The 25,635-nt window shown below is 34.4% G+C and overlaps 1 protein-coding gene across 1 annotated transcript in view; it reads right to left on the bottom strand.

Moving 5' to 3' along the window:
• The window catches only part of TOX (thymocyte selection associated high mobility group box), a 233,444-nt gene extending 212,690 nt beyond the window's left edge, over nucleotides 1-20,754 (bottom strand). Inside the window, exon 1 of the mRNA XM_087707035.1 lies at nucleotides 20,025-20,754. Within this exon, the coding sequence (XP_087563161.1) occupies nucleotides 20,025-20,138 (114 nt within the window). The 5' untranslated portion in view covers nucleotides 20,139-20,754. The remainder of the gene's footprint in view (nucleotides 1-20,024) is intronic.
• Between the last annotated feature and the right edge of the window lie 4,881 nt (nucleotides 20,755-25,635).

The following is a 25,635-nucleotide window of genomic DNA, read 5'->3' as shown; positions in this document are numbered from 1 at the left end:
TTGTGTCTTCTATTAGGATTAGCACAGTTGCTTAAAAGGTTTTTCTAGGATGTCTCTATGATTACAAGGAAATAGGAAATCTCCTCTCTGCTTGTTGGCATTTGCAACAAATGCATGAGAAGATACAGTGCTTGTCTTCTGTAAGATGTGACTAATTCAGTGCATATATAACAATGTGCCTTACAAAGTATTGCTTCAAATAAATTCTCAACCAGCTTCAATATGCCTATAAAAGTGTCCCTCTTCTGGCAATGGTTTGACAATCTTAGGAATATTATATTTTAAAAAATAATCTCTGGAATGGATATTTATTTTTATTTTGGTAATAGGAAACGAAAAACATTGGCTGGATTTACACATCAATAGAATCATTGGCTGGATTCACATATCATGAGTTTTTTCCCCCACTATAGTTGTTGAACAAGCCACAGTTGCCTTGTTTAGCTGTAACACGCCATAAACCACAGTATTTTTTAACCTTTGTGAAACTGCCCCAGGAGGCTATCAATATGATCGGAATACTCAGCTATCTATATTTTACAGTAGTTAAGCCATGCCAAAAGTACAGTGGAGATTCTTATCCTTTTCTGGAGGCTATGAAAAATTAGATGAGACAAGAGAGACAGAAAGTTAATTTTTTCCCCAAAGATAAAGATAACGTTTATGGATATGCTCACATTGCTCAAAGGATTGTCAGTAAGTTTGAAATTTTCCTGGACTCACATCTTCTGCTTTTTAGTAGGGGAAGGCTGAGGAAAAAGGCTTTTATCCAGCTTTGACTAATTTCAGCTGTTTTAAAGCCCTTGAGACAGTTGTTCATGCCATCAGCACTCGCACTGTACTTGAGATTGCCTTTGAAAACCAACTGGAAACTGTACAGCTGACACAGAATACATGTTTTATAACTTATAAGCCACCCAGAGTCACCTTATAGGGGAACTGGGTGGCATAAAATACAGATACACATTTGTTACAAAAATAAAAAACCCAAATAAAACTTGGTTAAATTTCTGGAAAAGTTGGAAGTGAACCAATTAAGACGCAACTAAGAAAAATGACTTATTTTGGCATGACACATTTGGCTTCTAGTTACAAATGGAAATACATGTTACTCCTACAATAAAAAGATAATATAATATTAATTTATTATTTATATACGATTACAATTATACAATTATTATAAATTGTAATAAAATATAAACAGCATTCAGATAAGATAGAATTTATATTTTCTAGAAACTGTAGAAAATATTTATATTTTCAGAAACTGTAATCACATAACCTACCTTCCACATTGAACAATAGAATCAACAACAAAATTTCCAAATATATTTCTAGCATTACTGAATTTTCTAACTGTAGAAAATAACCAAATAATCCTGAAGTCACTCTTTCCCATGTGCACAAGGATGAGGATGAAAGCTGCACAGAGACTTGTACGCAAAGTAGTTATGCAACTAGGAAATTAATGATAAAAGACAAAATTAGGGAACTTCAGGTTGTGTATTGTGGGAGGTTTAGCCTCCAAATCTATTCTGAATTTTAATAAAATTTATTTCAGTTTTTAATATCAATATAACTTGATCCTATTGTTAGTAGCCTGAGTATGTATTTATTTGAGCCAGCTATCCAGCCAAGCTAACTCCCTAATAGAAAATACATGTTGATTCAAATGATTGATCCTTCTTATCCCTCTGAAATATCCCGAATAGAACTTGGTGTTTTATTCATTTCTTGTACAATATACTGTAATTATACATACCAATTTTGTGTTATGCTCTTTTAAATACTTGAAAATACATAACATACTAGCTTTTTCTTTTTTAATTTTTTTAAAATAGACACAAGAAAACTAATCAAAACTGGGATAGCATTGGACCAAGTTGTTTGTTGTTTCGCCCCCTACCACCCAAATGCTGCCATTCATAAACTTGGACCTAGCATAAGGTGACCAGATTTTCAGATTGGTAAAGAGGGACACCTTTGACCGGGGGGGAGGGGCTTGATTAAAAAATTTATACGGAGCAACAAAAATTTTCATACAACGCAAAAATAGTATTGTAATATTTTTTTATTTCAACATAACTACAATTTACAAATATAAATTGTAACTTGCTAAACATCAAAATTTTAATCACGTGACCATGAGGATGCTGCAACGGTCGCTAAGTGTGAAAATGGTTGCTAAGTGTGAAAAATGGTCATCAGTCACTTTTTTCAATGCCATTGTAACTTTGGTCACTATACCACCTTTCTTGCCACAGTTCTTAAGTGAATAACTGCAGCTGGTATTTTGTATTTTGGATAGAATCTTTTTTTAAATAGTCTAAGACAATTTAAAAAAAGAATCCACACAGAATAAATTGAAGTAAAACTATTTAAAAAAATTCTATGCACAATATATTTCAAAGTATTGTGCATAGAATTTTTAAAAATGGTTTCACTTCAATTTATTTTGGATAGAATCTTTTTTTAAATAGTCTAAGACAATTTAAAAAAAGACTCCAGACAGAATAAAACTATTTTAAAAAATCCTACGCATAATAAATAAAATATTATTTTAAAATACAGGTTTTAAAAAACCTAGCTCACTTACTAGCAGGGACAAGTGAGCACTCCAAGTCAATCCAGAATGATGTAGATGTTAATACAAATAACTGAGCAAATTAAAATGGTGAAATTAGTCAGGGAAATATTTTTCAAAGAAACTTTGCCACCATTTTTTCCACACGAGCCGACCTCCAACCTCCGTGCCCCTCCCCTCCAGAAAATCCAGGAAGGAACACTCGCAACTTCTCTAGCCAAGTATTTCCTGCAGTTCTATGGTACTGGGTCATCTTTTCTTATAAAATGAGGTAAAAGGGGCGCAGGGGAGGGGTCCGTTTTCTTGCTTTAACGTTTTAATATCTTCAATGAAAGTACTGAGATAGAGAGAGGGTTTAGATAGTGTCTTTTGTCTTGCCCCGGTTAGGATTTCTTAAGCAAATCCACTGGGCTTTCAACATGAAGCCAGAAAATCGGGACTTTTTTAAAACGCCCCCGGACACGGGACAAATTGTTATAGATCATGACTGTCCTGCCAAAATCGGGACGTCTGGTCAACTTAACCTAGCAGAGACACACTGCCTCCATACCAATGCAAAGAATTACAGATATTTTCCTTGCGAGTAAGGAACTGTGGGGGAGTGATATTTTCCGTGACTGCAGAGCAACTGAGTTTGTTTGCTTATTTATTAGATTTTTCTTAGTCAGCCTTTATTATTTTGAAAGTGTCTCAAAGCAAAAGACATACATAACATTCCTACCTCCTACTATTTTCCTCACAACAACCCTTTGAGGTGAGTTGGGATGAGAGAGATTGACTGTTCCCAAAGTCACTCAGCAAGCTTTCATGCCCAATATAGAGTAACAATTTATAATAATTTATACAGTAAACAGCCAGTAGATTGCAGGTGTTCTGTGACAGCAACATGAATACTATCAAGGAACAAGCACAAAGGTATCATCACCAGGTGTAATGGGCCTCTACACTACTTCAAGTACTTACTGTAATAGGTTTTCTGATAGGATTGATGATTTCCCATTTATGTTTCCATGACATAGAAAAAAAAACATAAGTCATAATCTTTCTGCTTTAACAAATTCAAAATAAGAAAATATTCTTTATCTGACTGTGTTCCATGTTTTCTTAATTAATCTACATTTTCATTTAACACATTCTGTCTTATTAGAATATTCTGATAACTTTGTATTCTGGATGCTTCAATCCTACTGCCCAATTAAGTGAAATATTAATATTTCACTTCCTGGTTAGCACGAATGAACATGAAATCATGGCCTTAAGAATTGCTTTTGGAGGAAGCATTAGTGGAAAACTGTAGAGCAACCTTTCATAGCTAGGTTTCCTATTATTTTAATAATAGGAAACGAAAAACTGACTGGAATTTTAGAGTTTCATGAAAGTCTTTTTTATAAACAAAAAAACTCACTTTTCCCATTTTTTTTAGTGCGTGTGTATTTTTTATTTATTATTGGCTCCTGACAACTGTGTGGAAAAATCCTTGCATTTTTAAAGGAAAGTTTTCCAGAAGTAATTTGAATTTGCATGTTTCCTAGGGCTGATAGAACGTGACTAGCCAAAGGACTCCCAGTTAGCTTGGTGCCTAAGACAGAACTAGAATTTACAGTCTCCTAGTTTCTAGCCTGGTTTACAGTTTCCTAGTTTCTGTTAAGGTTTCTGTCTTAACAGTTACACTAAACCGTGTCTCCTTTTTCCTTTGCATATTGAAAATAATAATGGGGATTTTGAAGTGCCACAACTGAGTTACCAACTAACACCTTTATGCAGAAATTCCCTGGGGACTGAAAATTATTTCAAGCATTCCTCCAGCTTGAGAAAAACAACAATAGACATACACCCTTTCTCACTACCATGAATTACTCATATGGTTTTTTGACAACATCTATTGTCTGTCTAAGAGAAGAAAGCCCTGCTGGATTAGACAGATTTTAATCCTGGTTAATTTTATGTAAGGTTTTCGCATTGCGTTTTGGGCAATTTTACTTCCTTTTAAGACAAGAAATTCTTATTACTTAAAATGAAGTGGCTTAATTGATTTATTTAATTGTACCACATGTTAAACAAGTTTTTACTTTATTTTAAAGCCAATTTTGTAGGTAGAATACAGGTCATAATTTTTCAAATCAAATGCTGTAAGAAACTATCTTCTGTCATTTTCTATTAGCAATTTTACAATGAAATGAGTGAATAATTTGAATAATCAAACTATTTTCATTGTATTTAGATTGCTTTAACATAAATATATCAGCTGACAAATGTATTCTAAACAATTTTAAGGAAAATATTTCAATTTGTTCTTTTTGTGCTTGACCCATAAAAATACAAAATTAAACACCGACAGTAAATTTACTAGCTCCATGAAATGCACACATGATGTACAATTAAAATTTCTATTCATATCCTTATAAGGCCGTCACTCAGGAAAACAGCCTTTTTGACAACATTCACTGAAGCGTCCCAACTAACTGCGGAATGAGAGTTTAAACAGTAACAGTTTTGTTATCAGCAGGAAGATTTTTTTTAAAATCTAGATTGGGTTAACACTGTAAAAAAAAGCAAAACATTTTGTTTAAAGTATATGGGGTGATTAAAATTTAATATTATTGATAATGAAGCTTATAAATATATTATAAGACTTTTTATTTGTATGTTTAAAATATAATATATATTACATTTAATACATATTATAAAAATATAATATAAATATACTGTAAATTGATTTTTTCACTTTTAAAATAATTACTATTAAGTGTTTTTATACAGGAAAAAATCAAGATAGTTAAATTTTTGTTCATATTTGTTCTAGAAAAGTTTTTAAAATAGCAAAAGCTTTTAGCTCTAATATTCTAAATAAAGGTAAAATTTATCAATTCAAATTAATAAATAATTATTATTTATAATTATTTTAAATAATACATTTAATAAATATAATTAATGGAGATCTATACAAGGTACTATGCAAAAACCAAGAGTTACACTTCCAGTTGTAACAGTTGAGTAAATAATGCATCCTTCTAACTGCCTTTCTGCCAATTGATGTGAAATTAATATATAAAACGTTTGCATGGTTGTTGCCTGTTGATACATATTTGAAAGCAATTGGCCACCACAAGATCACAGTTCTGCTAAATTAATATATACAAATACTGAAAATTTGCTTCATAGATATCAGTCAGTGACTCAGGTGGAAATCAAATCCATCTTGAATTATAAGCAATCATTACAAACTGCCTTCAAAATAAATGCTGTATATTGATTTTGTATCACATTAATCAGTATCACATCTGATTAAACAATAATTTTGCACCATTAGAATGGAGAGATACTTGGATAACTTAGCAGTGGTCATCTGCAATGTTCTGTCAACAGTCCCTTGAGAGATAATGTAATATGTAAATTCCACATGAATACATTCTAAAAGATTAGATATCTTCAAAACAAATTTGCAGTTTTACATGAGATAGTTTAGAGCCAAAACTGCTGAACCCAGGGAACATACAGTTTAACTAATCTGCTATTATTTTATATTACTGACAGCCTTACAAATAAGAACAATCTTTCCTTTTGGAATTTTCCTATTACTCTTTCTTCACTTCTGTCTAAAACATTTCTTGTGCTTTGCATTTCACATAAAATCTCTCTTTTGTCAGTCCTTTTGTTGGTGCAAAATTGGCAGCAGTCCAAATTCAAAGTACTCCTATTCATTTACTGACCATTAAACCAATGTCATTCTAGTTCACATCAGCCAAGGAGCTAAGCTCTAAAAAACATAAAAGCCTTGCTTCCCCACTGACGAATAATGTGTATATTTTTACAGAGCTTAAACCTTAATGCTTTGCTCGAAACTAACAATACACTATATCTTATCATTCCTTTTTCACAAGCAAGCAGCTGCTGAAACGCTTGCCACTTCAAAATATCAATTGCTTGCCAGAGTTGTCCTCAACACACCCTGTCAAACTCATGTATATTGTGCAATGAAAACGCAGCAATGAAAGCTAGAAATTGTGTCAAATTCTGCTGAAGGGGGATGATGTGAAAGACAACCGTAGAGACGACAAACAATGGCAATGGGGCCAGACACTACATATATCACAACTGTGCCTGGCAATGGGGCCAGACACTACATATATCACAACATATTTTATTGCTGGTATTATATATTTAAAGCATGACAAATGAACTGTTGTATGCTATGTACAGCACAAATAAAAGTCCTTCAGTTAAGTCAGGCTTTTCTCATTTCTCTTGATGACAGAAACACTGCTGAATCTCTCAGCTCCCTGAACATTTGTTTCCAAATCAAAACAGGATAGGGAAAATGCAAGGTTATCAAAATGAATAACAGAAAACACAAGACAATAGCACATGATATGAAAATGAGATTTTGTTCAGTTGCTTCTCTCCAAGGAGACATAACCAGAACGTTAGGCTATGGAAGAGGGACTGGGGGATGGAGTATCACTGTGCCCATAAATTACAGTATACCTAATTTCAATGCAGATAAGTGCTGCCTATTGATTTGCATGTTTCCTAGGCAAAATGGAAATCCCACGTGAATCCTCCTTGTCTGGAGAAAATATATTTTATAAAGCCTTTATGAATACAGCTATCCCCACCAAAAGGATATGTGAGCAATAAGGAGGTTAGTGGCATAGCAGAATGCACTCAGTCAAAACCACTGTAAGCATGCCCAATCCAGATTGTCTTCAAATCTGAATCCCACAGACTTTCTCTTATCTTAAACAAATCCACTTAAAATTTAGCATTTCCACCAAGCACTGTTTTTAATTGCACCATAGACAGACCAATGTACACAAATGCTTAGGAGATAATAGAGTAGCAGAATAGCAATAAAGGATTAGCTACAACATGCATTAGGTTGTTTACTGAATAACTGGGGTGTTAAAAACTATGTCACCCAAGAAGCTATGTATATAGTTAACTAAAATGAGCAAATATGCTTTTGAAGTGTTAATAAATATTTTGGAAATAAAATACGTATTTTAGGAGCTTGGAGGTGATGACCTTTGCTGTGTTTATTAGTGGGATAATTATGCATTATTAACACATAGCAGCTGTACCTGAACTGCTGCCACAAACTTAATAGCCTTTTATAGCCATCAGGGGAGTGAGATAGGAGGCTTTTATTAACCACTAGAGATGATTAGCACATTATGCAAACTTCAGTAGGCAAATTATCTGTTATTGAAATATAATGTTTGCTATAACCAATTATCAATATAATTTTTTTTAAATGAAAACTTTTTCAGAACAAAATTAACAAGTTTATTATTGGCCAATCAGTTATGGGTAAATTTCTAGAAGGTTTACTCTTTGCTCTTGTTCCACTTAAACAGTCTGTCTGAATATCTATAGCTCCAACCAGAATCTAATGCCACATTTCAGACTTCCACTTCATGAATATTAATCTCCAGAATATAAAACTAAATATAAAATGAAACATTTCTAACATAATTAACTCTCCTCATTAATGAGAAAAGAACCTGGTGTTTCTAACGCACATTTCCATTAACGATACAAGTAGGTCTTGAAAGATTAGTGCTGCAATAAATTTTCAAAAGTTAACTTGGAAAATAACAGCATAATTTATTTCCAAAGAGCTTAATTTTTGGACAGATTATCCTATTATCCTTAGCAACTGAATACAGCATTGAGAGTCCATTATGAGCAGTCTTTTATGCCCCAGTAGAAATAAATTAACACAATATATATATAATTAACTTTGATATTAAGCTCTACTATCTATAAGTATCTCTAACTAATTTTAATTACTGCATTTGTTGGATATAATATATACCTTTTTTCTGTTTCAGAATTATTTTCCTTTTTAGGCATTCCAATTTAAGGCTTATCTGTGCAATTTCATCTTCTACATTTACACTCTGCTTGTCAAAGAAAAGCAAGTCAATAAAACCATGGGAACCATTTTTGGACCAAACCAGATTTAGCATGTTTTATAATATGCAAATCTCTATGTAAGACAAATAGCCCAGATTTAGAATGGGTTAGCTATATGGCTAACTCTATAAAAAGTTATCATTTTATATATAATTATAATATATCCAGAGAGCCAGCTTGGTGCAGGGATTAAGGTGTCAGGCTAGAAACCAGGAAACCAGGAATTCCAGTCCTGTCTTAGGCACAAAGACAGTTGGGTGATCTTGGGCAAGTCATTCTTTTCTAGCCCTAGGTAGCAGGCAATGGCAAACCAATTCTAAAAAAAAAAATTGCCAAAAAAACTGCAGGGATTTGTCAAGGCAGTTTCCAAGAATTATTCACAAATGAATAAAAGAAGAAAATATATTCTAATAATTTAAAACTTAAAAGAAAAAAGAAACCATGTCATGGAAAATAAAATACTGGTATATAATCTCACTAAAACTCAAAGAAAAGAGGCCAAATCCATTTTCTCATTCTGAAGCACAGAAAGAGAAGATGGTGGTTTCACTGATGTCACAATAAAACCTTCCAGATCACTGATAAATAAGAAGTAAAGAAGGAAACCTCTCATTGTTTTTCACCAGAAAATAGGATGAATATACATTATTGCCTAGTTATTATTTCTTGGGATCCCATCTCCCAGTTAAGAATAGTGGTAGATAGTAGAAATATTATATTCATCCCTAATTCACAATAGAACAGCCTACAAGCTTTAAAAATTGAATTGAGACTTACTATATTTGGATTATGCTTTATGTCACAAATTACACTTTTTTCAACCATTGTAAAAGAAGATAAATGCCTGTAGTACTTCAAGGAATTATATACATTATAACATGGCAACTCAAAAGAGAGTCATTGTGTATCCTTAGTGTGGTTAAATTCCCTTACACAGGAAATCCATTCTCTATTATTGCTTTTCTCGATACACAAATAAGCAACATTTTTACTATTACCAGTTTCCTTTATTTAAAAAAAATGACAAAACTTTCATTTTTCTATATGTGGTATAATCATAACATAAACTGCAGCAACATTGAACATATCCATTATAGAATTATTTATATATTTTCCATATACGTTAGAATAAATGTGTAATAGAATAAAAGCTTTTATAGGATTTTGATTATCAACCCACTTGCTGTGCCAAAACTCTGATATGATCTGCACCAAAACAGTTGTTACCACATGACATTTATTTGCTGCTACTCCTAAATGTATGACTTAGACAGAGGTGCAAAGGTAGATGTTCAATGAAATGCAAAGGTATCACTGGACAGCTGGTTTGTTACAGCAGTCAAGATGATGGCCTAGAAACCAGAAGATTCTGAGACTCTGTTGGTCATGAAAGCCAGCTGGGTAACCTTGGGCCAGTCATTTCCTTTCAGCCCAACCCACCTCACGGGATTGTTGTTGTAGAAAAAAATAGAATTAAGAAGGATATTAGGTATGTTCACCACCTTGAGTTATTTATTAAAAAAATAATAAAGACATAAAATAAATATTATTAGAAGCAGGCATAAAAGGATGACACAATATTATTTGGATTTGAAGTAGATATCAGTCAGAGTTCTTTGTAGAGACTGATGATATTACCTTTTTCATATAGTGTAATAAGAAAAATCAAATTGACATTAGAGCTATTAAAGAAAAGTTCTTTTGGCACCATTTTCAATCCCTGTGCACAGAGTGTGGTGAAAATAAAAATAAGCCAAACTTCAATGATGAGAGATTAGAGAAAGGAAACATAACATAGCTTCTGGAATTCTTTCCAATACTTAAAACCTGTTTTGCCCTGGGTCACATGACTGGGAAGAAAGGACTCTTACTATGGAAAGCTTGGCAATTTCCTTTCCCATTGGAGAACACATTTTCAACATCTTATATGGATTTTTTTCCCTTTAAAGTCCCTAGCTAGTTCTGGCACATTAACTTAATATTTCGTTAGATGGCTTCTCCCCTCAAGCCCAAATTGGTTCTGTTCTGTTTTCCGATAATTATTTTGCTGATGAAAGAGATTAGAATCCCAGCCCCCATTCCAACATAAGGGAATGTTTTTTAAAAAATGTTTTAAATACCAAACATTCTCTAAGTAAGAATGCAGAGGAAACAGTAAGCCTTGAGTTAACATTTCATCCAGGTTCCCAAAACATAGTAGGTCTTGAAAAAACTTGGTGAAGTCTAATGTTTGAACATAATGGATTTGTGTGATCTATGTGATAAACAAACAAACAGTTCAGCTTAATAAGCTATATTGTTAGCAAATATAAAGAATAAGATGCTTAGAGGCCGAAAGCTGCATAGGCAAAGGAGCTGACAGATAAGAACTAAAGTAACAATTAAATATTTAATTTTATTGATTAAATTTTAATACTAACCTAATTATATAACTTTTATTGCTTATAAAAGGCAGAATATCATACTAAATACAAATATAAATCAAACAGTAAATTCTCAAAAGTAAAACCCAAAGAAAATAATATATTCATAATATATTTTTGAGGCATTGTTTAATAAAGCCTTCCGAAAGGGTTCCATTTTAATGTTTTCCATAAACTCAAACAGAGGTGAGGCTATTTTTACTTGTAAAGAGGCTGTTCCACAACTGCAGGACTACTACGCAGTAACAGTCCAAAACCTGGACTTTCTCTCTTGTGTTTACAGTAGTGATGAATTAGAAGTCATTTTTCCCAAGATCAAAGATGCTTTTTCCATAGATTCCCCCCTCCCCCCAAGATCTTTGTTTTAGAAACATGTTCGCAACTGAAAACGTGAGGGAAAGAAATGTGGAAAATTGTTGTATGTGGAAGAAGAAATTTGTCCAGGAAACAGAAGACATCACAGTGAAGATTCTAACATATAGTCATGCTAGCTGGGAATTAAGTACTGATAACCAATGGCCATAATGAAATATAGGCTAAGAATCAGAAGGTGGTCAAAAGTCTGCAAAAAGGCTTATGGTGCTAACATGAAGATGGGAGGGAGAAAATAAAACTGTTAAGTAATTAATTAAAGAAGGGATTGAAATAAGCTTAATGAATAATGATGCAACAAACAATGGAAAAATGATTGAAAAAATAAGAAGCAGAGAGCAATCTATGCAGTGCAATAATAATGTGGCAAATACTTGAAAAACCATTTAATTATGTGTACAGTATATTTTATTTGATTGACATTTACACCATCTAATAATGGAAGTGCTCTGACTATAGCTAAATTAAAAACAATGAAGATAAAACAAAACTAGCACAGTGGAGTAACAAGATCTTCAAAGTATTGCTCACAAAATATGTGTCCAAGAGGGCATTTTGATTGATTGTGCATCATGGATTATAATGACCATGTTGGGGAGACTCACTTGATTACCACTATTTGGAATTTCTAGACTACGCTTGGAGGAAGATCTTACATAATTATCCTTGAGCCCACATAAGTAAATATGGACACGGATTCTCTTTAGGTAACTCTTTGAATGACTGTAAATATTTGAGATGGGACCAGTGGTGGGTTCCTACCGCTTGGGACTGTTTCGGCTGAACCAATAGTGGTTTGGTGGCCTGGGTAGCTGGAACCGGCAGCAACCCAGGCCTGCCACACTCCTGAACCGGTTCTCTGGGCAGCACCATAGGCGCCATCATCTTGTTTTTCGCTTCTGTGCATGTGCAGAACAATTCTTATTGCACTGCGCATGCAGCACACCCATGAGCAAACCAGCAGTAGTGGCAGCTAGAACCCACTCCTGGATGGAACCCAAATGATTTAGCAGCAGGAGAATGTGACAAAATAGTGAAAAATAATGAACTTTTCATTTAAATTGATAATCTGTTATAGATTACCAGAAGGTTTTAAATATTTTAAAAACAGAACCATGTGTTACAAATTATTAGATTAAATCATAGGCTAACAGAATACCTCTACCAATAATTGTAACTATTTGTTTTGATCCAGACAAGATCAAAATTGGCTTTAGCATCCTAAGATACTTTAAACCAAGGTCAGCCATGTCTTTTTTGAAAATTTTGGATCCAAATGCACATCTTAATTGCCAGCTTAACCTTTAGCAGCCCAGAATGAACTGAACACCACTTTACTGGCCATATCAATCAAATATAAGCAGTATCTTCATCTTATTTTGACTGAGCTTAGTTGTTTCTTATTCATTCCATTACCATGGCCAATCATGATTTCAAAAGATCAACCACTTCAGTTAAATTGCATGAAAACAAAATAAAGAAGATATTTATATCTGTAGGTTTGTTACACAACTGTTAACATTCCCTAATCAATTTTCCAATACTCTCCATAGAGTATTTCAAAGCACACAGATATTATTAATCTTTTTATTACACTGGCTTATATGCAGACAAAAAAATCTGGTAGCATGGGCAAACTAGAATGATAGGAGTAGTCAAGATTATGAACTATGGACAAATTAGCAAAACAGGAAAAGAAAGAGTAAACCAATTAATTTATACTGCATATCTAAACCTCAATATCTGACATATTCTTTCCCATTTTTAAATGAAAAACAATTTTAAAACCTAATAAAATCAACTTTAGGAAATATATACATACAGACAATTCGAACAAGATACACCAAAGGAAGTTATTAATTAATCAGAATATCCTCTTTTAAAATCCCTCTATCAGCCTAATTAATTAATCAATCACTAAAATCTATAGAACTGAGAATTCAAACTGTGCAGAAGAAAAATTAATAGTGCCTTAATTTTTGTAAAAAAATTCTCAGCTTTTATCCAGGAACTCAAGGCATTGCGCATATACTTCTTTCTCCATTTTCCTACAACTTTCCTAGGGTTTGCATTGTTTGAGACTGGCATAAAGTTATTCAGTGAACTGGAATTGTATTTGAACTTTAGCTACACCACACTCAGACCTTAACTACAATCAGAAGAAACCAGACAAATATAGCAGTTTAAAGATGAGTGATATTCTTCAAAGCCAGAGAATATGTAATATGTACAGGTAGTCCTCGAATTACAACCACGATTGAGCCAAAAATTTATGTTTCTAAGTGAGACATTAAGTGAATTTTGCCCAGTTTTACAACCTTTCTTGTCACAATTGTTAAGTGGATCACTGCAGTTGTTAAATTAGCAACATAGTTGTTAAGTGAATCTGACTTTCTCATTGACTTTGCTTGTCAGAAGTTTACAAAAGGTGATCACATGATCCCAGGACACTGCAACTGTCATTTTTTTTCAGTGCCATTGTAACTTTGAACGGTCACTAAGTGAACTGTTCTGTATTTGACCCAATATTTGACTCAAACACGGAAAAGAGGCAATAAATTTTATTCATTCACTGACATAAAACTATTTCAAGACTTTTGATGACACAAAAGAAACCAGAAGAAAAAAAAGTTGGAGCAAAACAGTTATAAAAACAGAAACATAAATGTTACCAAATATGACAAAAAATAAAATAAAATTGTACACAGAAAAATCTCATTCATATTAAAATCATGGGCAACAAAGAAACTGATATTATTGGTATTTACATCGAGAACTTGATTTTCTGATCCCAATGAAAAATTACTAAAGGTAAAGGTTCCCCTCGCACATATGTGCTAGTCATTCCTGACTCTAGGGGCAGTGCTCATCTCTGCTTTAAAGCTGAAGAGCCAGCATTGTCCGAAGACGTCTCCATGGTCATGTGGCCAGCATGACTAAACACCGAAAGCGCACAGAACACTGTTACCTTCCCACCAAAGGTGGTTCCTCTTTTTCTACTTGGATTTTTACATGCTTTTGAATCAGTGGTGGGTTATATCTTCTCAGTGCAGTGAGTCACATGATTCAGTAGGACGCTTCAAATTCTAGGAGCTTCATCCTAAACCAAGTTGGAAAACTGTTCTATTTTATTATTCTTAATGATTCAGAGAGTTGGGGACGAAATCCAAAGTTTTCACATAGGTATGCCCCAGATGTATTTTTTTAAAGCCAATTCTCATCTTCAACCCCATCTAAACTATTTCTCATATTATCTATTTTATGACTAATTTCCTTATTTTTATCCAACCTGAGCAAAAACATAGAGTGTTTTATGTGAAATTAGTTGAAATATAATTATGCACATAATAATTAACTTAAAATTGAAGTTCACATTTAATTTCACATTTAGATTAATAAATGTAGACATTATTCAGATATATTTGGATTTTCATAGGATTAAGGAAAACATTGTCAATTGATAATAATTATAATCAATTGATACTAAATAATTACCATACTTACACAGACTTAAGTCCTACTGAATTCAGTGGGATTTACTTCCAATGTGTGTATGTTTATCAGTTCATATTAACTATATGATAATAATTAATCAATTGATTCAGCATATTCATGATTACAAAGAAAACTGTTTTGAAATGTTGTTATGTATATGTCACATTATTTTAGTTAAGTTCCTTTCTCTCTCATATGAAAGGTAAGGCTTCTCTATAAAATGATATATTCAATTTGTATATTAATAATACAAAATATACAAATGTTACATAGTGAAAGGTTTTGACCTCACAGGCAACGTGTAACATGTTCACACTGGTAAAATGGGACTGGGCGTTTGTTAATGTGATTTATTGGGTTAGGAATATTTCTTTTCTTTTTGTTTTCATTGTTAGTTGTATTGTGTTGGGGGGATGCACTGAGGGACCTCAACCAATCTCATTGTACATATGTTGTGCAATTATTATTGTTGTTGTTGTTGTTGCTGCTGTTATGTCTGTGTTACAGTTATGTCAAGAAATAAGACAATTTAGCTTTATAATAGTATAAGTTATATATTTTTGAAGCAAATGTAAAGCAATGATATTTTGGAAACCACACTGAAAAGAAACAACTGAAAAGAAACAACAAATTTACTAACTTCAACAAAGTGTATTAAAATATTACACTTTTTACAGTTCAGTATCAACCCAGCAGTAAAAACATTGAAGTACACAGAAACTTTTAATAAACAAAAATATTTTTTTAAAAAAATGTATAATATCCTCTTCCGAGGTATCATTTTAGGCAGTAAAAACAGAAATAATCCAATATTTATTTGAATTTATGCATCCTCTTTTACACAGAGCTGAAATATCTCAAAATAAAAAAATTTTTTAGAACCTCCTCAAATAAATACAATAATTTAACAATTTCAATAGAAGTAATAAAGTTGAGCAAATTAAGCATCAGGCAAGGGGAATTATGCTTGTAATAAATGCATTTTTGGGACAACTTCTAAACAGCAACATCTGCAATTTCGTTTTGGGTATTTACAATGTCAACATTAGAAAACTAATACCTATCAAAAATAATTTAGCTGATAGTAGAAAATAATCTTGTAAAAGAATAATAAAGCTCTATTATAAATTTGTTCTCAAACAGTAATCTGAAAGTTATAAAATGTGGTTTATACATGTACTATGTGTTAACTGCTTCCTTGTTTGTTTAGGATATGTTCTCCCTCTTTCATACACTTATCAGCTTGGCTTTTTTTCACTATACTGACAAGTTAACTGTATATTAGCTGTGGGCTTTTACTTTTAAGGAACAGATTGCAGAAAAGCCAGGCTAACTACTGGAAGCAATAGAGAACATTCTTGGCATAAGTCAGCATGCCTCTTATTATCCAAATTATGGATTTGGATATTATTATGTCAAAACAGACTTATATTAAAGCAAATGCTTCATATATCAGCAATGCTGGAAATAATGGCAAGTGACAAAATCATAAGCAAAAATCTTTTCACACCAGAATTTATCAAAACCGTGGCTAGAAAGGTTAAGAATAGATTTTTATGGAAATATATTTAAACTGAAAACAGGACATCTTTAAAAAGCAAAAAACTAGGAAATGTGCATGTACCACAAAATGTTTTCCAAAAATGCCATTGTTCATGTATCTCCGGGTTAGAGGGTTACCAACTCTCCTCTAAGTTTCAGAGATGAACCATAATACCTTAAGTCTAAATTTGTCTGCCTGGCCTATGAGTTTCACTATATTATTTCAAAGACTGACCTATATACAGCCACCATTCTCTCTATTTGTATAAAGGATACCTCACACAGTTGCCATAACTAACATTGTTTGCATTGTTCTTTCACTTTTCTCCCTCTGAGTTTAGCTGGAGAAAGAAACATGATCTGAGACAGTATGTTCAAAGGACGTTATACTGCAAGCGAAAACACAGCAATTGCCAATTAAACTGTTTAAGTCATCATTTTAAAGATAGTGCCTTTATAATCTTTTGAAACAAAGATAGCTAACAGAAAAGAAAATTAAAAAAACTCCCTATAATATTTTGTAGTATGTAAAACAGTTATGAAGCCTAATTCTTTATAACCAGTATAACAGACACAAGTCTAGATAATATTGGTTCTTAGATTATGTACAATGTATTTAATATTATGCAAAGGGCATGTTTGCTAAAACCACTAATAAAAGTTATGCTGATTACCTGGCAATATTTCTGACATGTTTAGATGTATTTATTTTTCACCCACATTGTAGAACAACTCCACTAACATAAATGGAATTATTCTAACATAAAAGCAACTCTAATGCCAATAACCAAATCAAATTAATATTTACCTTACCTTTTATAATCAGTACAGATGAAAGAAATTGTGAATGTAGATGCTTACAAGCGCCTGTCAAAATTCCGCTGATTCAAATATTTTTCCCCTGCAATAAAAATGTTTCTAGCATTCTAGGATACAAGTTGGCCTTTTTATTTGCATTCATCAAAGTTGTTTAAGGGGATGCAACATTACAGAAAAAAAAATTCCAGCAGCAGTAATAGAAGATGACTAAATTATGTGCATTTCTGCAGCCAGGAGAAACAAGAGAAAAAGTTTAGACTTTATTACAACTGTAATCAGCTAGATTGACTGAGACTAGGAGAATGCAGGAAAATTAGATTCTCAGTCAACACATGCCTCATAGGGGCCCAGGTAGCAAAGCTATCCTAAGTTCATTTAGGATAATCAATGGTCATTGGCATAGCAGCTTGACAGAGATATCTATTGCTTAAAGAATGTTGCCTTATGAGAAACATTCCTAGCATGTCACTTCTGAGTTTTAAAAGGATGGGAATGTAGTATTTTTGACATCTATTGTCTGTCTTGATTGGGTTAAATAGAATGCACAGTCAAAGAAAAAGTTTGTTCATTTTTATGAGCATTTCTAATAATTAATATAAAAAGTTGATTGGGAAGAGAAAATGAAAGGATGCATGCAAAGGATTTTTAAATGTATCCACCCAAAATAATTTAAAATCCTTAATTAGAAAATGATTTCATATATCAACTTAATTCCTGATTTTCCAAAGCATTTAACGTTTAAATTAAATCTGGACCACCATCCTGAGTATGATGGGCAAAATATGTATTCAAGTCATTACCTTCTTTCTGAAGCTTTAAATCACTGGTAGATTTAATAACTTCCAGTTTTCACTGCCAAATGGTTTCTTCAGGCCCTTTGGTACTTAAGTCATTAATTCTACTTAATACTTCTTTTTTCTGAGCATGGAAAGCTTACCATTCAGCATAAAAGATAACAGTGATAAGTCACAAGGTGAAAGTAGTTTTATAATTATCATTACTGTGTACTTAAAGAACCTGAGCACAGAAACAGCTTTGCATATGGGGGAGGAGAGTAGTCCTGCTATCATTTCTTTTCCAGAGTAGCACACCTAGAGAAAACTTTTACAGGAAGAGTTTTATTTGATCTTAATCAAGAACCACATTCTACATTAAATCACAAAACACAAGGCTGTTTATGGTATCTCTTGTGTCACTGCTGTCCAGATTTCACTTTATAAAATCAAAGGGATAAAATAAGTCTCTTGTTATCATCAGGGATAGAAATGAATGGTACACAACATGACTGACCCATGAGCACATGCTAGAGATTTCCTGAAGGCTGAAGAGTTTAATGATAGAACTGCAACATCATGTATTTGTAAAACAAGCATAAATCAGAATTTGTCATATTTCGCATAGCATATCTGAAAATCTTGAAATACATGCATGCACCAAAGCTGGGAGATAACACTTAACAGTAGATTCCTCCCCCCACCCATCCTTTTCAGTAAATAAACGTACTGCCTTTCTGTAGAATCTTGATCACCTATATCTTTATAAACAATTAAAACCAGAGAAAAACCTAGCATTGGTCAGGCATATAAGTACAGGCACAAATACATCTGATAATGCTTGCAGAAGCACCAATGTTCCACAAGCTCTTAAACAAAGCCCAACTGACATCCAGGATTAAATAAATCCTATTGCCATACTTGCTTTATGAAGTGCATTTCAAGTACTGATTGTGAAAGCTGACCAATGTTTTCCTCTGAGGCCCATGGGGATCAGAGGGGTCAAGGTGGAAATTCATGTTATTCATAAAAGAGCAACTAGGTAAAATTAACCAAAGGAAGAACTTATGTGGAAAGCAGTATATGATTCTGGCTTTTATTTTTGGACATAAATATTAAATACAAAGAATGACTGCACAAAGAAAGCCTTAAGATTCAGTTCTATTAGTAGCAACTTGGAATTAAGTGCCAAGAAAGACTTACTCCTGAGTAGATAGAGATACCATGACCTCGACAGAACTTTAGACTTGCTTTCCTGCTGCCCTGACAATGCCTTCAACTCTATCCAGCAGCCCACATAACAGAAAGAAAAAGGGTTTTGTGTTTGAGTTTTTTATTGCATTTATAAAGGAGGATGATAAATGCCTTTTAATTCTGAACTAAGTGCTCCGGACCTTCAATGCAAAGACTTCAACTCTTCTGATTTTTGAAACTCCAATTCCCTTTCCATCAAACTCTTTGCTAAGATGTGACACCCGAACCAAATGCTTTGTCATTCTTGCCTCGGTGACTGAAAGCAGACCTGAGAAGTGCTTATTTGGGCGATGAATTTATCCCCCCCCCTCCCTGCAAACCTTGTACGATATACAGAAGTACGACTTAGCAGAGACTTTCAACTTCAGATCCTAGAGTTATTTCCTCTTAAGGATGCTTCGTTCCACTGCTGTGGAACTTACGAGTAAGGGCCAGAACTCAGAAACGGGCAATACTTCCTCCACAATCATCTGCCCATCACCGCACCCCCTCACCCGGATTATATTTTAGAAGCACTCAGGCTAACAGTGCAAGAAATGAAGAGAAGGCGATTACTTTTGCAACGCGTCCACACGCCTCCCCGCCTCACTCCCCACCCCAGCAATAGGTCGCCCACAATATAAAGACAGGAGCAGAAAGGAAGCGCTTGGCTTTTCCATCTCCCTTTAAAATAGAGGCGCGCCAGCCAAACGGCGTTGACGCTTTTCTTTGAGGGTTTCGCTCAAATGCGCAACCTGCCGAGCCTGAGGTCTTCTCTTTCGAGACTCAGCCATCTGCCCAACCGCCCAGCTTCCCGGGGAACGGGGTAAGAGGGGGTGTTGTAGAGAGAAAACGCAAAATCACCTTGTTGCAGTAGTAGGGGTCCAAGCAAGGAGAAGGTCCCAGACAGGGGGTATCAGGAGCGGCGCCCGACTGAGGTGGTGCTGGTGGCGGTGGCGAATAAAATCTTACGTCCATTGCCCTAAAACATCAAGCAAACTCCTCGGCTTCACTCTTTGTGCTTATACTCAAGCAAAAGCAAAACGTCCCCCCTCCTCCAAAGGCTGAGGCGCCCCGAGTTTAGAAGAAGCAAAAGAAGCACCTTCTCTGCCTCACATCCGTTTACGCTTTGGAAGCAGAAGAAAGAGGGGGAGCAAAACTCTTCCGAAAAGCTCCGTTCTCGTCTGCCGAGGGCTGTGAAAGGGGCAGTCAAAGCCCCGGCTTTTCTCCTAGGGCAGGGCAGGTAACTTCAAGTTCTGGTCTCCCCTCCCACGCCACTTGGCAGAGCCCAGGCGGCAGGTCTCTCCGCGCCTGCCTTGGGAGAGTTCGGCGCTTTTTGCGCTCTTTTCCGTCTGCCTCTTGGGCTGGCTTTGCTTGTTCCTCTTCTGCTCTCCCGCTCCCCTTTCTTTGCAACCTCTTTATTTCTGCAAACGGCTCTCTACCTCGAAGAGTAAAGAAAGGGGATTAAAGCTCCCGTCGAGGTGATGCGGGATGAGGCTCCGGTTCTGGAACGGCTGATCCACGTCTCGAAGAGCAGGGTAGACAGGAGAGATTCGGCGTGCGCTGCCGCTGCTTTGCTCCGACTGTGCTCACACAAAGGAGCACGCAAATCCAGAGCCATTTGCTGCTTGTTCGGAGCGCGCAGGGCGAGCGCAGATAGGGGGCGCTCTAACAAGCCTTATCCAGGCCTTCTTTCCTCCCGTTCTCCATCACTCTTACCCCCTGCTAGTTACTATGGTACCATCTCAGCAAAACTCTTCTATAATGAATAAAGAAAGGGCTGTAAGTAAGAAAGAATGAGCTACAGAGGAAAAGATGGGGAAACAGAAAATAAAATAAAGGAATATGGTTTCGGGATGGTTGGAGCTGGTTTGAGTATCCATAACTTCGGCTTTCAACTTCTCTTTATGTAAACTTACATTAAAGAGGGGGAGGACACTCTGCACATGTACAAACTGATAAATGAGATGCCTTGCATGAACGCCATGTTAAATCCTTGGCATCTTCAGTTATCTAAAAATGGGATATAAAGATTTCCATCTCTGCCTGAAACCTTTAATCAGTCACTGTTTGAGGGTGGTTTAATGAAGATGAAAATCTCATGAAGTATTTTCTTACGTGAAGGGTAGAGTAAGTATTTCTAGGATTCATTAACTGAACTTTCCACATATTAGAAAACAGTATGAGTAGAAGGTGCACTGATAATAAAATTACACTGAATAGTTAAATGATGGCCATTTGAAAACTTCCAGAGAACAATGACTGTTTAAAAAAGCAAAAACACTGGAACGTTTACAAATCTGTCTTCAGCTGAGTCTCAAATTCCCAGGATGCAAATAAGATTCCCTTACTAGTGCCAGAAAACTTTGACATAACTATTTCATAGACAAGGTAGCATCTGCAAGAAGAGATGAGGAAAGGAGAAAGGACATAGCAGCTTCTACATCACAGATGTGAAACTCACAACTTCACGTTGCTGTCACATGACTTTTGTGATGTTTTTTCCCTTCCTGGAGCTGGAATAGGCATGGCCTGTGCGTGATGCATCCAGCCCGCAGGCTGCCAGGTGAACACCCCTGTTCTACTTGCACAACTGAGACTTCATGAAAAAATGGCTAGTAGTCTTTATGTAGGTATTAATAGACCTCAAAGATATTAGAAAGAGCAAATGAAGTCTCCCTTTCAAAATTCCCGAGGGAACTGTAACTTTAGTTGTAGGGCTGAGACATAAAGTATAGTGTTTTTTATTTTTATTTACTAAATTTATATGCTGCCCATCTCTCAGTTTGAGGTTCTCTCAGTTTATATACATACATATATACATACATACATACATACATACATACATACATACATACATACATACTATATTGAGATTCCTACATACACTAGCATTGTATATATCTCCATTCTTAAACTAATATTTTAATATTTAAACTAATATTTTTTATATTGAAGTATGGTGTGTTTTTAGCTGTGTTATATTTTAATGTATTAATGTACTGAAATTTATAGTTTTGAACATGTTTTATTGCTGCAGTTGTATTTCTGGCCTTATATTTTGCTGGGTTACATTCTTTGATTCAGAAAAAGGCTTTATTAATCTAGACAAAGCAAGGAAAAAGAAGTACTATCTAGCCAATTTGGATAGTGAGGCTTATTGAAAGTTAAAAAGATGGATTTCCTTCAGGAACATCCCATTAATGGATTTCCTTTTGGAATTTGGATTAAAAGATACTGAGTTTACATAAATGCTGTGGGATCAACCACAGAGCAAGCATATTTTGATTTTACAATAAAAATGATAGATGAAAAAGAGATAAATAAAAGGATAAAAGGAAAAAATAATATCCCTTGGGTTATATGGATACAGCTGTGTCCAGGCACACTTACCTGTGCTTGAGTTGATCCTTATTTAATTCAATTTTCTGACTTTATACAGCATACTGAAGCATAAACATACTAGAGAACATGGCTTCCGTAATATTCTGTTCCAATATATTCTGAGCTAAAATGTGATTTATCAGTTTATAATTTATCATTTTGCGTGAACACAGACTCTATCTGTGATGTATAGAATTATTCAAGGGGCTGTGTACTTTTAACAATTATATATTGTGTTACTTAAATAAATCTGAACAAAGAACACAAAATAAATACCTAATACCAAACACTTTAAAATGATAAATATTCTATGGAGAATTCCTATTTAAAGAGATCTTTGCATCAGAGAAATTCAACAATTTTGGTTAATTGAGTACAAAATTCAATACAGTAAAATTCATAATAGAGCTGCATGTTATAAATGGCGCTTGATCACAGTGTTCCCTATTTGAATCATGATGTCATAAATATACTTTATGGGAATTCTTTTTGGCAGGTATCCAGACACCTCAAAACCCCGATAGAAAATACTTCTACATAAACTCTTCACATGCTGTTTTAACTTTCATGACAGAAGTGAGAAATGCATGTAACAGATAAACATGTTCTAGAAGTGTATGATATGAGAGAGGGCAAATTAATTCAATAATTAATTTTCTACTAATAATATAATTTCTGAGATGACTCTAGTATGCAATGTCTTTTATGCATTGATCTGTAAATGCATTCATACTGGTAGGAAGGAAATACTAGAAATGAAATTATATTCTCCTTATACATATATGTAAATCATATATAAATCATCATTGTTTAATGTATCAAAAAATCCTTATGGTTTTGGGGTATAATTAGCACTAGTCGGCATCAGTTAATTCCATGTATAACTAATAAATCTGGCAGAATTGCATGTCTATAACAGAAAATACATCTTAGGTATAAAAAATATAATGGATTTAAGAGTATGCTAATGGCAAGTGCAATTCTGTAATGGTGGACATGTACAGTAGGTTGTCGTGCTTGCTTCGGTCATCAGGAAGTTATAAGTGTAATTGAAATTATTTAGAACTATAAATAAAAATTAAAACTATTTTAGTAACTTGATTTTTTACAGATTGTTTTATCCAGCTATGTTTGGGTAGCTTATAGACTCCATGCATGCCTGTATTAAAGAAACTATATTGATTTAAAATTAAATTACTTTAAAGTAAATGTGTTTGGCCTTAAAGACTGAACTGGTTCTATTCCAATACTTTCTTTAACTCAGCAGGTGTGGCATTTTGGATTGTTGAACTTCATACTGTACATATTGTATTTTCTAAATCAAACAATAAACCTATTTAATATCAGTATGTTCACTTTACACATACTTTTGCTCTTTAAATACAAAGCTTAAGTTGTCAAGAACAGATATATGTAATTCAGACTGAAACGAGGAACCCTGAATGAACTTGGGTTTTACTGGACAATAATTATTTTCATTTTTTTTATTTCCTGAAAAACTTATGATTATGATGATCAATGCCTTAAAACTGAACAGAAATATAATTTCAGAATAACTGTATTACATAAGAACTTGAGAAATATGAAATTAACTTTTAAGAACTATAATGTACAGTATTTAATCACATGTTTCTGGTATGCTGCTTCCTACATGGTGCATGAGTTCAACAGGTCTCAAATGCTGCTGATTTTTGTTTGTACTCAATATCCAATGTATCTCACTGCAGTGTCTAACAATAGTCAGCCAGCATTAATGGATTCCAGTTGCCCTGATACAGTTTTTCCATTGTGGCAATGTCCGGGTGAAAACTTTAATCATGTTCATCACTGACTACACTTAGATTTTCTGGGGGAAAGTCCAAATGTGAATGCAGAAAATGAATCTTCAGGGCAGTGGTGGGTTTCAAAAATTGTTTGAACCTACTCTGTGGGTGTGGCTTCCTTTGTGGGAGTGGCTTGCCACTCATGTGACCGGATGGGAGTAGCTTGCCGCCCATGTGACCGGATATGAAGATGCCAACGACACTTGTCAGAACCACCTTAAATTACCTCACACACAGCACTGGCATGCATAAGAATATGATGTAAACTTGTTTTTTAAAAGGCATCTTTTAACACACTTCAACACACGAAATGTTCTGATTGCACCACAAATGCAGTAGTCATCCTTACCTTTCACAGAGGCACTGAGTTTTAAAAATATGAGCATGATAGTGTAGAATAATCATATCCAAGGACCAGTGGTGGGTTTCAAAAAAGTTTGGAACCTCTTCTGTAGGTGTGGCCTGCTTTCCGGGTCCACTGGTGGAACCTCTTCTAACCGGTTCGGTAGATTTGACGAACCGGTTCTACCGAATAGGTGCAAACTGGTAGGAACCCACCTCTGCTTCAGGGATATGTTGCACTTCATGTTCTTGTACTATTTGTCAACCAGCTGACTATTATTTGTAATAATTTGGTTCTCTATAGAAAATTGTCAACGACACCTGTGAAAGCTTTCCAGGATATTTTCTCTGGCTCCGCTAACATATCTTTGAATTGCTTGTCATTAATGTTTGTATCTGAGCTGTGGGCCAACAAAAATGCCTTCCTTAATCTTGGTATCAGTTATTCTTAGAAACATCTGTCCCAAAACTTCATCTTTCTTGTTCATCATTTTCACAAACAATTTCATCAGTCTCAATTTTATGTGAAGCAGAGGCAAAAATACTATTGTTGAGTCAACAGGTTTTTCTGTTCTGAAACCAAATTCTTTTGGACTGGTTATTTCTTTTTAATGTAATGAGACTCTCTTACATGGCTGTCCCATTTATTGTACATACGTAACAACAGTACAGTAGAACCTCTGGTCACAACACTTCTGTTCCAACCAAAAAATTCACAATTTTTTTTTGGCAGCCGATTTCCCCTTCTGCACCATTTTTTTGTAAGCGCCAAATTTCCAAAATTATGTTTGGGTCATGACCAAATTGGCTTGCGGCCAAAGTTATGGAACCCATTATGATCATGATCAGAGGTTCTATTGCACATGGTATATCCGTGCTGCATACTCAGCAGCAGAGACACTACTTTTAGATCTCTACAGTTATTC

The sequence above is a fragment of the Thamnophis sirtalis genome, unplaced genomic scaffold (assembly GCF_051295495.1).
Source record: "Thamnophis sirtalis isolate CommonGarterSnake01/CBP01778 unplaced genomic scaffold, rThaSir2_p1.2 scaffold_2, whole genome shotgun sequence".
In the NCBI taxonomy this organism is placed as follows: Eukaryota; Metazoa; Chordata; class Lepidosauria; order Squamata; family Natricidae; genus Thamnophis; species Thamnophis sirtalis.
This window is presented reverse-complemented; position numbering and strand designations above follow the sequence as displayed.